The 15,892-nt window shown below is 42.5% G+C and overlaps 1 protein-coding gene across 1 annotated transcript; it reads right to left on the reverse strand.

Annotated features, from left to right (window-relative positions):
- Positions 1-747: 747 nt before the first annotated feature.
- On the reverse strand, positions 748-14,580 carry LOC146008218 (keratin, type I cytoskeletal 19-like). The gene is made up of 8 exons (XM_083147292.1): positions 14,108-14,580; positions 10,787-10,869; positions 8,546-8,702; positions 7,944-8,105; positions 7,726-7,851; positions 5,246-5,466; positions 2,101-2,129; positions 748-889 (listed from the first exon to the last, which is right to left on the reverse strand). Exons 1-8 carry the CDS (start codon positions 14,549-14,551, stop codon positions 807-809), a joined length of 1,305 nt encoding a protein of 434 aa, XP_083003418.1. The 5' UTR covers positions 14,552-14,580; the 3' UTR covers positions 748-806.
- Between the last annotated feature and the right edge of the window lie 1,312 nt (positions 14,581-15,892).

A 15,892-nucleotide genomic window follows, 5' to 3' on the forward strand; every position in this document is an offset into this window, starting at 1 on the left:
AATGGTGTCATTCTACTTTTACTAGAGAAACTAATTATAAATAATTCCGGTTTAGAGAGGTGTTTCAAAGTCTAATTATAATCTTGATAAGAAATACAGTAATATAATCTTGGAATGATAGGATTATTGTATACACCTATAAAGTTAAAGAGATGAAATTTGTGGTCATTGTAAAATGCTTACAGAATGTACAGTATCAAAATAAGGTACTTGTGTAGTTTCACGGTGCCCAATATATCGGATGCGATATCGGCCAATATATGCGATCCAAAGTGATTTTTTACCTGTTGATAACCCCACTATCCACTACGCAGGGAGTTGATTTTATATAGTGTGGCGAGTGCAGTAATCCGCGTCCCCTCGTGGGGCTCGCTACGCTTCGGACTCGGTGGCTCACTGCGCTCGCCACACTATATAAAATCAGCTCCATGCGTAGTGGATAGTGGGGTTATGAACAGGTACAAAATCGCATAGGATCGCATCGATATATCGGTCGATATCGCTTCCGATATATTGGCCGATATCGCATCCGATATATCGGGCGCCGTGAAACTACACAAGTACTGTACTCAAAATAATTGAGAGGAAAATTCTCAGGAGTCATTTTCAGTGAATACTAAAAAGCTGTGATTTATTTCTTTATATATTGTCATTGGCTTTGTCAGTTATCATACAATCAGTGTAGAGGCAAACTTTTTATATTGCTGTACTTGTTTATTATTGCAAATAATTTTTTTCCGCATTGATTTCAACAAGTATGGGTTATTGATTTAAAAAACTGGCAACATAGAATGTGGTCTTAAAGTTCACTTCTTTTCAGTTGCAGGCACCTCTTCTTTCACAGCAGTGTGGACCACCTTAGTAGTAGTTGTAGTGGTTGTGCTGGAACCTAGGGGTAAAGAGAAAAAAAAATCACTATACAGTATCTTTAACACTGTATGGGGTACAGGTACTGAAATAGGTAAATTGGTGACAGCTTAGTGCAGGCATGTCCAAACTGTGGCTCTCCAGCTGTTGTGAAACTACACATCCCAGTATGCCTTGCCATAGTTTTAGCATTCCCTAATCGAAAAACTGTGGCAAGGCATGATGCAACGTGTAGATTCACAACAGCTGGAGGGCCGTAGTTTGGACATGCCTGGCTTAGTGAGTCATTGCTCTGGATTACCTAAATGTGATAGCACTTTACAGCAATGGCTCCCAAACTGTGTGCCATGGCACCCCAGGGTGCCTTAGGGGAATTGCAGAGGTGCCTTGGATTTATGGTTCATGTCAAATTCTAATTATTTATGACACATGTAATAGGTAAAATGTGGACAAACAAAAGTTTACTTAATTTAATATATTTATTCTGGTTTTCTCAATGAGAAACATTTGGCCTAGGGGGGCCATGAAAGATTTTTTTTATACTAAAGAGCACTGGGACTCAAATAAGTTTGGGAACCACTGATCTACAGTATAGCAAATTATGCCACACAGTATCTCCAATTCATAATATACCATACAGTTCATAGTGTGTCACATTTGATTGTCAAGCAGATCAGATTATGCTATTTCATATTGTACCACATTAAAGTACCCCAATTATTATTGTGTAACATCAGTGTGCCCCCCACATAACAATGAGCAGATTACACATTACATTTCCCTCCAGTTAATAATGTGCCACATTTCAGTGGCCTCTAGATCAATCTATACCATGTTATAATGGTCTCCAGTTGATATTATACCACAATATAGCCGTCTCCAGTTCAAATTATACCACATTTTAGTGGTCTGCAGTTCATACTGTGCCACATGAACTTGAGGAGTTCATACTGTGCCAAATTACAAGTGTCTTTAATTTATATTTTGCCACATTACGGTGGCCTACAGTAAATATTGTGACACATTACAGAGGCCCAGAGTTCATTATAAAATCCACTACACACACCTCTCACTGAATATATAATGTCACACAATTCAGGCTAGGCAATGGATCAGACCCAATTGTTTAACAGGCAAAACTGGGAAATTGGGTCCAACCCCCTTCCCCCATAAGCCTCTGGATCTAATAACAATTGCACCCCTTGCACCCACTAAAGTTATGCCCATGCTTACCAGAACTCTCCTTGTGAGTCCCACCAATGCTGTAAAACAAAGGCAAAAAAAAACAGAAATTAACGTAGGTTCTAAAGATGGGGGGTAGATTGAGATTACAGAATTGCTGCAAAGTTACAACCCTTTTACAAAGACCACGCCCCCTTTTTCAGGAGCCCTGGTCCGAGACTTTACAAAGTTTGGAGGTATGGATGACTTGCTATCTAGAACCTGATTATTTGAAATGGGCAACTTCTTGCATGTTTAGAAGTTTGATACATTTCCTTAGTAGTCTCATAAACAATGAAAATGCTTTCCTGAAAGTAAACAAAATAAATGGAATTCTTATGTTATATATATTAAAAAGGGTCACTCCTACAATTAAATTAGCAGCACCACTTTAATTAATGGCTAGATTTTATTTGTTCTCTTAGAATACCTATTTATTTAGTCTCCTGTATGTCTTTAAAAGTTTATTAGAATTAGGAAATATCATAACTATGTTAATTACAGGAGTCTCTATGGGTCATCTTAAGTCATAAATGGCCAGTTCACATTTTTGTTTGTATGTTTTGTAACTGACAAATACTGTATATGGTCCGTGTTCTATAGCAAATGTTTTAGAGCAGTTTTCTTATATAAGCATAGTGAAATATTTTTTATCATCTTTGTATTAAATGAGTTAAAAGAGATAAATATAGTAACACAAAACATCCATTATTTTTTCCTGTAGTTAATTTAACATTAAGGAAATCCCGTTACCCTGCAAACAGTCATTTCCTGGCCTCAATTCTGGGAGATGTCTAAAGTAAAAGGATAATGCTCAGCAGCCAGTGGCAGAGACATGCTGAAGTAGAGTAGCTATACATTTTGCAATCCTAGCAGAAAAAGAATGTCACCCCCACATACCTGCTTGTTGTAGGGGACTTGGTACTTGTGTAATATCTGGGTGTTGAATTTTTTTATCGCATGCCTGTACTTAAGGCATGCGATGCGACGTGATTGGACCCGATTTTCGGGGTTTTTGGACGTTCCCGGTACAATGTAAAAATCGGTCGCATCGCATGCCATTATAATGGAATGCGATGCGATGCGACGATACCGACCCGATTTGTGCGTTGGAACCAATGTTAAATGGTCCCTCAGACCCGATTTAACATTGATCCCAATGTTAAATGCCCCCTAGACCCAATTTTTAATTGTATACCCACCCTGATGGTTAATTATTAGGTCAAATTCCCCCCCCCCCCGCCACATTGTTAACACCACCCTACGATCAGCGCCAACCCGAAGCATGGCAAGTGCAGCGAGCCTATGAGGGGCGGCGGTACGTGGCATGGAGTTGATTTTATATAGTGTGGCGAGCGCAGCAAGCCACCGAGCCTGAGGCGTGGCGAGCGCAGCGCGCCCCACAAGGGGACGCATAATACGTGTGAAGTATTGTGTGTCCCCTCGCGGGGCGCGCTGCGCTTGCCACGCTTCGGCATGACACACTATATAAAATCAACTCCACGCCGACGTGGATGGTGGGGGTATGCCGATGTAGATGTGCTCGCCACGCTTCGGGATGGCGTTGATCGTGGGGTGGCATTAACAATGGGGGGGCATTTGATCTAGTAATTACCCATCAGGGTGGGTAAACAATTAATATTCGGGGTATGAGGGGGCATTTAACATTGTAATCAGCCATCAGGGTGGCTGTACAATGAAAAATCGGGTCGAATCGGTCGCATCGCATGCGATTTGGACGCATGTGATGCGACTGATTTTTCCGACCCGATGTCAAAATCGGGCGCCCAGATATTACACAAGTACCGGGGACTTCCCCTCTATCCAGCCACTGGGGTCTATTGCTCCTGTCAGAAGATCCCCCCCCTTCTGTTTTACTGTTGCTGCTGCTGCTGCGGTCCCATCATGCCTGCTGGCAATGAAAATGTCCCTCCCAAAATGGCCGCTACCTCATAGAAGGCAGTTATTATACTGTAAATGCTAGTCAAGGCCCATTTTGTTAGGGACAATTTCATTGCCTGCAGGTGTAACGGGACCCCAGCGGCGCTGACACTGGTGGACAGAGGTGGAATGGAGGCAGTACAGAGGGAGAAATCAACTGATAACTAGCTGGCACCTCCAAGCTCCTAAAGGGTCTGTGTGAAATCTTGCTATGCCACTAACATGATGCAATGTACAACCACAATTGTGTGCCCCACTATTTATACCCCTTTTGTACCACCAAATCAACCTAGTTTATACCAATGTTAACCCAGGTTGCTCTGAGGAGTGAAAGCACCACAGCCACATTTCCCGGGTCGAGCAACCTGCCATTTTACCCTGGTCACGATCAGGGTTGAATACAGATGTGACCTAGGTTTCTGTGCACTGTGAAGGGGTAACCTGGGTTGAGCGGCCCGGGTTGTGTTCACACTATGGAGAGGGCAGGGCTTGGCTACATCATCCAATGTCAGCTCCAAATGCTGCCTCCACTCCCGCCTCCGATGATGCTTAGCCATGCCCCTATGTGATGTCAGTGAACCGGGAATAAGCTAAAGAAGCTTTCAGATAGCAAATGTCGTCCCATCCCGGGATGAACTCGTGTCCCAATCCCGGGTGCAATCTGGGATTTGCGTTCTGAAAGGAGTATTAGTTGACCCAGGGCCTCCACAAGCCTTGATCTAGCTCTGGTTATGGCAACTTCTCCATTTTATCTCAAACTTTGATACTTCTCCCCTATAGTGAGGTGGTCCTCTATATCACTAACGAAAAAAACAGAGAGGTGTCATAAAGTACTATTTTCCTATTTTCCACAACCAGTTTAGTGGCAAATGTTGTGAATAATGTGAAAAATTTATCACTATTCAAAATGTTTTGTAGTGGCAAATTTGGAGTTACTAAAGCACATTTAAAAATAGTTCCTTAATAAATACAATTAGGATACTATGTTGTTTTAAGATAAGAACACAAAATTTCAAGACAAGTTGTAAATACCGAGCTGACAGACAATTAGCACCAATCTTTTGAACCAAATGACAAATAACCTCATGACTTGAAGCCCAGCAACTATTTCCATGACCTGATGAACTTGTTTTTTTGTTGGTTTATGTAATGTGCTGCATGCCTTTATGTTTGGCCATTATGTTGGACAGCTATAACTGCTGTTTGTTGCAAGTACCTTTGGTCATGTTCATCCAGCAGTTTGCGGTAGGTAGCAATCTCAGCCTCAAGGTGAGCCTTAATATCTAGGAGAGTCTTGTAGTCCATATTCTGCCTTTCCAGATCTGAGCGGAGATCTCCCAGTTGTCCCTCAATGGTACCAATTACAGATTGGATATGGTGAAGCTGGGCGGAGTAACGAGCCTCAGTGTCTGAAATGGAAGCCTCCAGTCCTGATTTCTGAGCAGAAAATATTAGACAATTGTGATATGCTGACAGAACAATTATATTATTTCTTGGTTTGAAATTCGGTCATGCTTTTCCCATTTGATAATTATTAAATCAATCATCATGCTGCATTAGTGTCTAAAGTGCCTTGTGCAAACATTTCTAGCCCATTCAGTGCCCATGTACAGAACTGTACATCTGCCAATGAAGCAATTTCATATGTTTGCATTCCATAAGGATGACTGTGGATTTGTTACAGGATTTGCAAGTAGGTTCTGCATGACTCCATACAAGAATCACATCTTTTGAAATGAAGAAAGGTAACCACAACTTTGAATATAAAATATCAGGCTGTGTAAACAGTAAAGAACTAATGCTGACCTCAGATGTTCCTATGGTATATCATGATACAATAAGCAATATGTCAGGGCATGTGTAGAACGAAAATGGCTGATACAGTCAGTAATAACCCAAAATCAGTGAGGATGAATATATGACCTTTGTAATACGGTCAGAAGATGACTGCAAATCACCAGCCATGGCCTATGCATGCAGTAAGCTAATTGTTCTAACATAATTAAGCTATCTAAAGAAGCAGGACAGCTATATCTGTTCAGTTATTGCCACAATGCATCTGGCCAAAATAGTCCATCCTTCCGGTTTTTTTAAGCGGCAATCATTTATACTGAAAAAACGGTTTGATTTTGCAGTGTAAATGATTGCCGCGTTAAAAAACTGGAAATTTCGTATCAAATCTCTCACTTTCTGAATCTCTCATCCTATTAAATCTCACCCATTTCAGGGCATTTTCAGGGCGTCACTATCTCGCGGTGGGTGCCGGACGGGTTCCCGACAGTCGGGATCCCGACAGTCGTTTGCGCTCGCCATGCTGTCTGACTCCGGGCAGTTGGGATCCCGATGTCGGGATAATGACTTCGGGATCCCGACTGTCGGACTCCCATATCACACCCCTCGCGCCGATTAATATCCAGCATGCTGGATAAAATATAGTTAGATTGCTGGTCATGGCCAGTGTTCTCATTGGAGAATACTGGCCCTGACGGATTGCTCAGCACACAATGCTGGCACATCAGTGTGCAGCGCTGTGTGCTGAGCAATCTGTGCAATCTAGCATCGCTCAGATCACTCAGAAAAATCTCCCTGTGTGTAGGCCCCATTAGGTGAATAGTAATAGCTGATAAGAACTTCAAGCAATGAGACAAGATGCAAAAATTGCAGTATCTCTACTGGACTCATTGTCTTTTAAACAAAGATACCTATAGTCTATAAGACTTGGCTATAGGCATAAGAGGGTAGTTCATGCCTGACAAGTAGCCCTTCTGCATTTTAAAAGAAATCACAATAAATTGGGATGATGTACCGGTTCAGAGATAAGATGGTGATTGCACATACAACCACCCTTGCACACTTAACAGCACTCTTCCCATATGAGTGATTATGGCGATGCAGTATCTGCCAACTTTATTTCTAGCAACTTTATTTTATTTCTTGTATTTGCCAGCTGCATTAAAGTATGAATATTGTGAATCAGATGCAGCTGAATTTCATAAATGATAAAGCCAAACAGATAAGGTGCTTCAGAAAAAAAGATGAAAATAAAAGGAAAACTATAAATACAGCACATGACGATTGATTGCATGAAAAGTTTATATAGAATTACTAGCTGTCATTTCAAGTGAACGTGGGCCCAATGCACCGCTCCCAAAAAACCCTTACTGGCCACATCTATCTCTAATATTGAGTATGCCAATATTTTTTGTTGTTGTTATTGTTCAGCTTTAACTTGACGAAATGAGATGAAGCAAAGTTTAGGATATTACTCTAAAAAATACTGATGCTGGCATCCCAATGGACGGAATCCTGACATGGGTCAGAAAAGTACACTTACCCTCCCCAAACCTCCCTAGCCCTCCTTCCTGCAGCCTGACACTAACCCTTCCCACTAGTGCCTAACCCTAAACTCTGCACCCCACCATCTAAAGCTAACCCACGTCCCCGTAGCCTAACCCTAACCTTTCCTTCCCCCGCAGCCTAACTCTAAGTCTAGTACCTAAACCTAATCCCTCTTCCCTACAGAACTCTGGCATCCCGATCATTGTGATGTTAACCGAATACTGGATGAAAAACTTGCCAACATGTGATGGGAATCCGGCTTATACCTAGTAACATGTGTCAATATATTGCACTGATACTATACTGATCTAGGACAGATTGTAATTGCAATTCGATGTCCATAGTTATTGCCTTTACCATGCTGTGCTGAGACTGCAGCTCAATCTCCAATCCTTGAACAGTGCGCCTCAGATCCGTGACCTCCGTCTTGCTAGACTGGGCTTGTTCTGTGTGGGTAACTACTTCCTTGTGGAGCGATTCACTCTAGAAATGAAGAAATTACTGTAGATGCAGTTACATTGTATAATTAATGAGGTAGATATCTATACATATGCATGTATGTGCTGAAGACCTACCTGAGACACGAACCATGCTTCAGCATCCCTCCTGTTCCTCTCAGCAATGTATTCATATTGCTCTCTCATTTCACTGAGGACCTTGGACAGATCAGTCCCAGGAGCTGCATCCATCTCTACATTCACTGTGCCACTCATTTGCTGGCCCTTCTCACTCATCTCCTGAAGAAATAGGAAAATAACTTGTAGGCAAAGCTAGACTAAGAACCTTCCATTAACAGTGATCTTTAGAAAACATCTGTCTTGACGTATCTTGACGTATCTTACAGATACCAAGCCAATACTGATTCCAGTTCCCTCTTTGTAGACCCCTATATAACTTCCTTTTATAATGAAAGCGAGTGTGGTACAGGTACACAACGTCGGGATCCCGACTGGCCGGACCCAGTCGGGATCGCTGCGCTCGCCACGCTGCGGGCCACCTATTCTATTCTCCCTCTATGGGGGTCATGGACCCCCACGAGGGAAAATAGCCAATGGCCGTCGGGAACCCGGCTGTCTGTGTTTTGACAGTCGGGATCCCGACGTCGGGTAAATGCCTGTCAGGATCCCGACTGTCGGTACCCCGTCCGGCACCCAATGAAAGCTGTAGATGCTCTCACCTCCTCATGATTTTTCTTAAGGTAAGCTAACTCCTCCTTTAGGTTCTCAATCTGCAGTTCCAGGTCAGATCTGGACAGTGTTAATTCATCCAACACCTTACGCAGGCCATGTATGTCACCTTCAACACTCTGACGCAAGGAAAGTTCATTCTCATACCTAAAAAAGAAAAGGCACTAAGTTGAGAACTACAGTATAACACACTGAGAATCACAAGTATAAACTAATGTAGTTACTGATGTAAATAAGTTTTAGTAATCATTTTCTGTATATTATTTATTTTAACCTGGATTTTTCCTTTCTTTCATATATGTAACTAAGTTAAATAAATTTTACTTTTAATACATTTAATAGGTCATGCTTTTTGATTCATATCACCATATTGGTTTCTGATGGCCAGGGTTCATTTTAAAAATATTGATTGAAAAAAACCTATAATCTTACATCTAAAATCTAAATCTAAAATCTTACATCTCTTACATGAAGGGAAATACACAAGGACATGCACTGAAACTGGAGGGAGGGCATTTCATGGGAAATCTGAGGAAAATTGACTTCACAGAAAGGGTAGTGGACAAGTGGAATAGCCTCCCATCAGATGTGGCAAAGGCTAGGACAGTAGAACAAGTTAAAAATGCATGTGATAGACATAAGGACATCCTTACAAAGAAATGTGAATGCCCAGTATTTTATGGGCCTCCCTATGAAAACACCAGCCCCCACTTCGGCCCACTCCGACTTTTAGACTGACTTTTATTTCCAAAGGGGAGAGAAATCATTCGATGGTCGGCAATTTCTCTCTTCTTCAGCTGCATGTGAGGGGATGTGTTTGCGTACATCCCCTCTCATGGTACCGAGGGGATTCGGCGGCGCATGTGGGGGGTTCGGATGGGCAGCGGGTGGCGTTTATGTTCTCACTAGGCAGTGAATGTATGCTGCTTAGCAAGCCTTGTTGAATCAGGCCCTCAATCTCTCTCCATGCTTTCATCAACCTCCCCTTAAATCTGTCTTCAACAGCTTACTTTAAACCCCACCCTCCTTCCATACTACACAATTCCCACTCTTCTCTGTGTATTCATTATCCATTTTACTACCAACATTGAAGACTCCACAATAACTTCTGGTTATGCAGAAAATGTGGTGCTTTCATTCCAGCGGGGCAGGAAATCTGCAGCAGACGATGCAGGCCCTGGCTTTGCCACTCCCAGAAAGCTAAATGTCATGCCACCATTTTCAGGAATGCTGCCAGGTGCCACCCCCTCTTAGCCCCAAATGACAGCAGCCTAGCATGCCCAGTCCTCTTGCCATCTGAGTTGTGTGGAAACTATTGGATTTGCGTAAAGCTCTGAATCAGGACTTTTATCTCTCCTCCATTTTGTTTTCAACCTCTCTCTCTTCCCTTTTGCTTTCGGCCTTATTCACTGTGTCTTGGGAATGGGGATGCAGAGACTTTGTAGCACCATATACAGTAAATAAATATCCCAGTTGCCCCTTTAAAAAAAGTGTGTATGCAATTGTGTGCGTGTGTGTCAGACAATGGGGGTTATTCTAGTTCATTCTTTCTGACAAAATCCTTCTTAGATGGACAAAACCATGTGCACTGCGGGTGGGGCAGATGTAACTTGTGCAGAGAGAATTAGATTTGGGTGGGGTTTTTCTTCAAAGTGAGATCTATATTGCAGTGTAAAATAAAGCAGTCAGTATTTTCCCTGCACAGAAACAAAATAACTCACCCAAATCTAATTCTCTCTGCACATGTTACATCTGCCCCCCTGCAGTGCACATGGTTTTGTCCATCTAAGAAGGATTTTGTCAGAAAGAATGAACTAGAATAAACCCCAATGACTGGTGGGTCAGGGTAAGACTCATTCAGCCATCTGAAGCATGCGGAATCAGCATTCACCGATGGGTCCCCTGTCACAGTCCAGCATAAGTGGCAGGTGCACAGGCTGCCCAGAACAAGGTGGGAGCCGCTTTGTTCCCATATTGTTAGGATGGCTCCCAAGCGGGTTAACTATACAAAAGAAGCCAGTACGCAGAAGAGGTTCATTGGAAGAGCAGTGGGTCACACTTGAATTCCACTGTGAACCACATAAATATTACAATGTGTGTGAAGCAGCAACTGCCTTCTTAGTAAGAAGTAACCCACCATGATACTAATAACTTCTAGACCACTACTCTTCAGTCTCATTTGTCACACTAAATTGTTTTTTACTTATTTTTTCATCAAATAGTGAACTCACTTGAGTTTAAAATCATCAGCAGCCAGGCGTGCATTGTCAATAGCAAGCAAAACTTGGTTGTTGTCAATAGTGGCATGGAGAATCTGTAAATACAAAGGAGATGTAATTGGTAAATCTATCAGTAATAACCATAATACATTCCAGTCAGGTACCTGTATAAGACTGTATCCCTGTGTACATACATGTCAGAACTGGATTAAAAAATGATATTTTTTTTTTACATTACCGTAAGACATCATACTTACTGTAATTGGATTCACTGTGCAGACTAATACCCTTTTTACACCAAAAATCCCAGATCCGACCCGGCATTTGAAACACGGATCCAAGCCAGTTTGGATCCAGGATTTAAACCATTTAAAACGGAGGCGATGCTTGGAGATTACATCATCACCGCCGGGATCGCCGATCGCAACACCAAGGTAAGCTGCTGGGCTGCCGCTGTGTACCCCTTCCCCCCAGCCCCCATCTGTGAGGTGAATGGATGCTCCACACAGGCATCCATTTGCCTCCTCCCTGCCTCCACTGCTGTCTGCAGAGTACAGCAGAGAGCAGCGGAGGCTGTGTGTACCCCCCAACCCAAACCTCCATCTTGACAGGAGCCCCGTCGGATGACCCAGTGTACCCTTTTACACTGCCCTCTACCCAGGTCCTAGCCATGTTCAACCCAGGTCAGGACCTGGGTAGAAGTTCTGTGTAAATGGACACGGGTTGACCAGTTTACACTGCCACTGACCCCGGTCTGACCCGCCGCTGACCCGGGTTTTTGCGGCGTTGTAAAAGTGGTATAAGAGGGAGCTGAAAGGAAGCTCACACTCCCAATACTACTTTCCGGTACTTATGTAATATCTGGGCTCCCGTTTTTCTTATGAGACCGCGTCCCCTCGCGGGGCTCACTGCGCTCACCACACTTCGGGCACGGGGGCTCGCTGCGCTCGCCACACTATATAAAATCAACTCCATGCGTAGTTGGATAGTAGGGGTATGAAAAAATGGGGTGCATTTAACATGGGAGCCCAGATAATACATAAGTACCTACTTTCCTGCAAAGGTCTTTCCATGCTCCATTTTGCTGACCTTTAAGACAGTATTTCAGCCTATAATGTGTCGGTTCCATCCAGTGTTATTGGGCCTACACAAGTTTGCTCAGCACACAGCGCTGCTCAGCGATGTGTCAATGATGTGTGCTGAGCAATCTGTTAGGGCCAGTGTTATCTAGTGAGAACACTGGCCCTGACCAGTGTTTAAGTAAATTTAGCTAGCATGCTGGGTGTTAGGGACGCGCGTGGTCACGCATTGATATCGCTTAGGCATCTACACACGGAGCGATGTATGGGCATTTTCTAAGCGATCTAGTGAGTAGCACAGGGTAGTAGCTCAGGGCCTGATTAACCAATAGCCTGATTAGGCTGCAGCCTGGGTAGCTGGGTCCTAATGGTGCTCAGCGCTTGCACAAAAGATTGGTGGAAGCGCTTCCTGGTTCTGTTGGAGATGTAGACCAAGCAAGGTCTTGTGAGTTCGCCCCTAGGAACTGTGGGAGCAGTGGGGCCTGCTGGGATTGCCTGTGTCACTGAGGCAGGGATGCTGGGAAGAGGAGATCCTTTGAGAGCCATGGTTGGCTCTATTGCAAAGACTGTGATTAATGTCACTGCCACCGTTGCCATCACTGCTAGGGCGGTAAGTGGCAAAATCAACGGAACTGTTGATTGCTAGCTGAATATTGCCAAAAAAAATGGTGATGGGAAAGGGGGAGGGCGGCCACTTCTGTATTAGCCTACGGCGGTTGGTACCCTGAGTCCAATCCTTGCTAATTACAACATCGGCCAGTCACTGGCAGTTTTAGAGTAGTCGAGATAGTGGATAGAAAGTTTTTCTTCCACTTCCGCCCATACTCCTCTCACCATATCAGTCACTCTGCATGTTCCTACAATGAGGGACCAGAGAACAACCTCTTTGATGATCCCTAAAACATGACTGATTCTATTGCTCTTTCATTATATTGTTTTTTCTCTCCTTAAAAAAACAGGTAAGGGTTTTTTTTTTGTTTGTTTTTTACAGCAACCTTATTTTCAAAAGACAGAACATTATGGTGTATGTCACAATATGCAAATTAGGTCCAGTGCCACTATTTGCATTTTTTCCAAATATATGCAGTGATTAAAATATGGGACAGTCATAATGCAGCATAATCATCAGTATAGAGCCTTTTTTTATGTTTAGAGCAATAACAACTGAATAAAACACCAGCTCTCTGTAGTGTTTTTGTCACTTTACAAAGTGTGCTATGGATATGTGAAACTGCATAAACTTAAGTATTTGTGTTGGGAGCAACAATTGCCGCATTTATAACATCTCTCAAGAGCTGTCAATGATCTTAAACAATTCTGGTGATTAATATAGTAACTGTTCTTCAGATACAGTATGTGTTCTTTAACATCATTACTTAGAATCACTTACGATAGAATTTATACCACATGCAGGCAACAGAATATTGTCTGGCATCCTGGAACTAAGGGGGAAATTTAATAGGATAAACGAGATTCAGAAAGTGGGAGATTTGATAAGAAATCTCCAGGTTTTTTTTTAAAAGCGGCAATCATTTATACTGCAAAACCAGTTTGATTTGGCAGTGGAAATGATTGCTGCTTTAAATTTTTATTTTTACCAAATCTCTCACTTTCTGAATCTCTACTCCTATTAAATGTCACCCTAAATGTCACAGCATGCCAAGCAATCCTCTTTTGCCTACATGTGCTATAAATTCTATCATAAGTGACCTCTTACTACAGTTCCATTGCAGAAAACAAATCTACAGCAGATAGTAAAAAACAAGCATCGCTTACCCATAATGCATTGGTTCATTTCCTTTAAAAATATGAACTTACTATATAACCTAAATGTTTACATCTCCCTCATTCAGGTTTTCCAGCCCTTAAAAATATTTTACTTCAGTAATATGTGGAAAGGATGTATTTTATCATCGAAATGATGCAGAACGTAAGAAAGATTTTGAGCACATGTAAAGATGGTAAATTCAGGATTACATCACAAGATTGGTGGAGGATATGATATGAAGCTTCATATAGTCAGTAGGATGCAATAATGTTACTGATGGATTCAACTTAACTTTTGCTGGCAGCATATTTAGTAATGATTATCATTTATCTATCACAAAAAAATACTGATTTTTAATTATGTGGAGCTTTTTTGTTCACAAAGGTGTCAATCTGTCAACCTTATTTGACCCAAATTAAAACGGTTCCATGATTATATTATATATGCAACATTCAAGAGAAGTGTTGAGGACATTATGTCAGGTACCTTCTCACGTAGCTCCTCAATTGTAGTATAGAAGGGTGAATAATTTTGCTCTCGCACAGTTACTGAGCCTTGCTTCTCATACCACTCATGGATCTTCTTCTCAAGGTCAGTATTGGCTTCTTCCAAAGACCGCACCTTGTCCAGATAATTAGACAGACGATCATTCAGGTTTTGCATAGTGTGCTTTTCATTCCCAGAGAACATTCCCTCTCCACCGCTAGAACCGAAGCTGGCGCCATGTCCAGAACCACCAAAAGATGCTCCACCACCAAACCCAGATGATGAGCTACTTCCCAAACCAGAAGACATCCTGGAAATGGAGTGGGAGAACCCTGAGCCCCCGTGCCCACTATAACTGCTTTGCCCTCCATAGACACCAGCGAGGCGTGAGGAGATGTTACTCCCTGGTCTGGAGGAGCTGCTATGGGCATAGCTATAGCTCATCTTGGCACTGATAGAAGGAGCACTGTAAGATCTAGGAAACACCTGTTGGAATTGATGCTAAGAGTTCATTCAGGCACTTTTTATGCTATCCGCACTTGTGGTTTCCATGGGGATGTTGTGTAGTTGTTTGATGAAACCTCCTACTTGGCATAAAGCCATATGAATACCTTTCCAAACGTTACTTATCATGGATTCCTCTGTTGCAGATGCGTATCAATGTTTCTTTCTCTTTTCTTTTCGGGAAACAAAGAAACCACACAGAACAAGCAGTTCTTTGCTATAGTCTATGGTCTCAACATCGCGGTCACCTTTTAGTATTTGTCATAAATAAACAGAGAATTTTACTGTACATAAACTTGTTCTTTTCAAATCAAAGGGATGTTAAGGAAACAACTGTTATTTTAAGATTGCAGAGATAGGTGTAGTTTTCACATTTTTCTATAAATGACACTGAGAAGAAACAAACAACTTGAGAACACAATGTGAGCATTCATTAACTGTAGGAGTAGAAGCCAAATGTCTTCGCACTGAAATGCCCTCTTTGCTATAAGTGTCTTAAGGGTAATAGTATACTAAGTATTGAAGAATTTCTTATGCATCAGCAGATAGGGTGAATGGGAGATGAAAATGTGCAAAGAAGCAATCCTTTAGATAGAAGTACAGTACTCTAGTTGTGATGGAAATGCAAGTGGCTTCTTTAAAGATTCCCTATAAATAAATATATTCAGAACACCATCTGTCTGTATGGGCATAGTTCTCCCAGTTAAAACCCTGACCTGACTAGTGAGTGCTGATTATGAGCTATGGGGCCATGGAAATGTGATGTTCAATTGTATAGGTGGAATTGCATGTACATTATGTGGACCAGAAAGCAGGGATGTAACTCCCAGAGGCAATGGAATAGCATGCCTCCAGGCTCCAAGCCTTGAAGGTAGAGCAGCACCTGTATGGTTCACAGTGGGATGCAAATGTGACCGCTGCTCTTCCAACAGCTCTGTGGCACACCTGCATAGTTAATTGGCTCTAACCCAGGATCCCTGCTAACACCTGCAATAGAGGACAGGACAGCTTCAGTGTGACACCACTCAACCTGTGCTTCAGCACCCACCACTGCTGTTGGATGGTGAGATGAGACCCACAGGTGAATGCTGATTCTGAGTGCTCGTGAGTCTGACCCTGTCCCACTGGTCATTTTCACACAGCATAGCTGGAATCCTGTCAACTCTCTGTGGGCTCCAGGACACACACACACACACACAATATTTTTCCCTATTTTAAAGAGGGTAGGGGTGAGGGGACACCAAACTCCAACTTGCCTACGGGGAATTGGATGAAATTATG

The sequence above is a fragment of the Crinia signifera genome, chromosome 6 (genome assembly GCF_055691185.1).
Source record: "Crinia signifera chromosome 6, ASM5569118v1, whole genome shotgun sequence".
NCBI lineage: Eukaryota > Metazoa > Chordata > Amphibia > Anura > Myobatrachidae > Crinia > Crinia signifera.

Excerpts from the sequence above, each read along its gene's own strand:
- LOC146008218 (XM_083147292.1), bottom strand. The coding sequence starts at position 14,551 with ATGAGCTATAGCTATGCCCATAGCAGCTCCTCCAGACCAGGGAGTAAC. Across the intron at positions 8,106-8,545 it reads TTAAGAAAAATCATGAGGAG|GAGATGAGTGAGAAGGGCCA; the intron begins GTGAGAGCATCT and ends CTATTTCTTCAG. Across the intron at positions 2,130-5,245 it reads CTGGATGAACATGACCAAAG|CATTGGTGGGACTCACAAGG; the intron begins GTACTTGCAACA and ends TTTGTTTTACAG.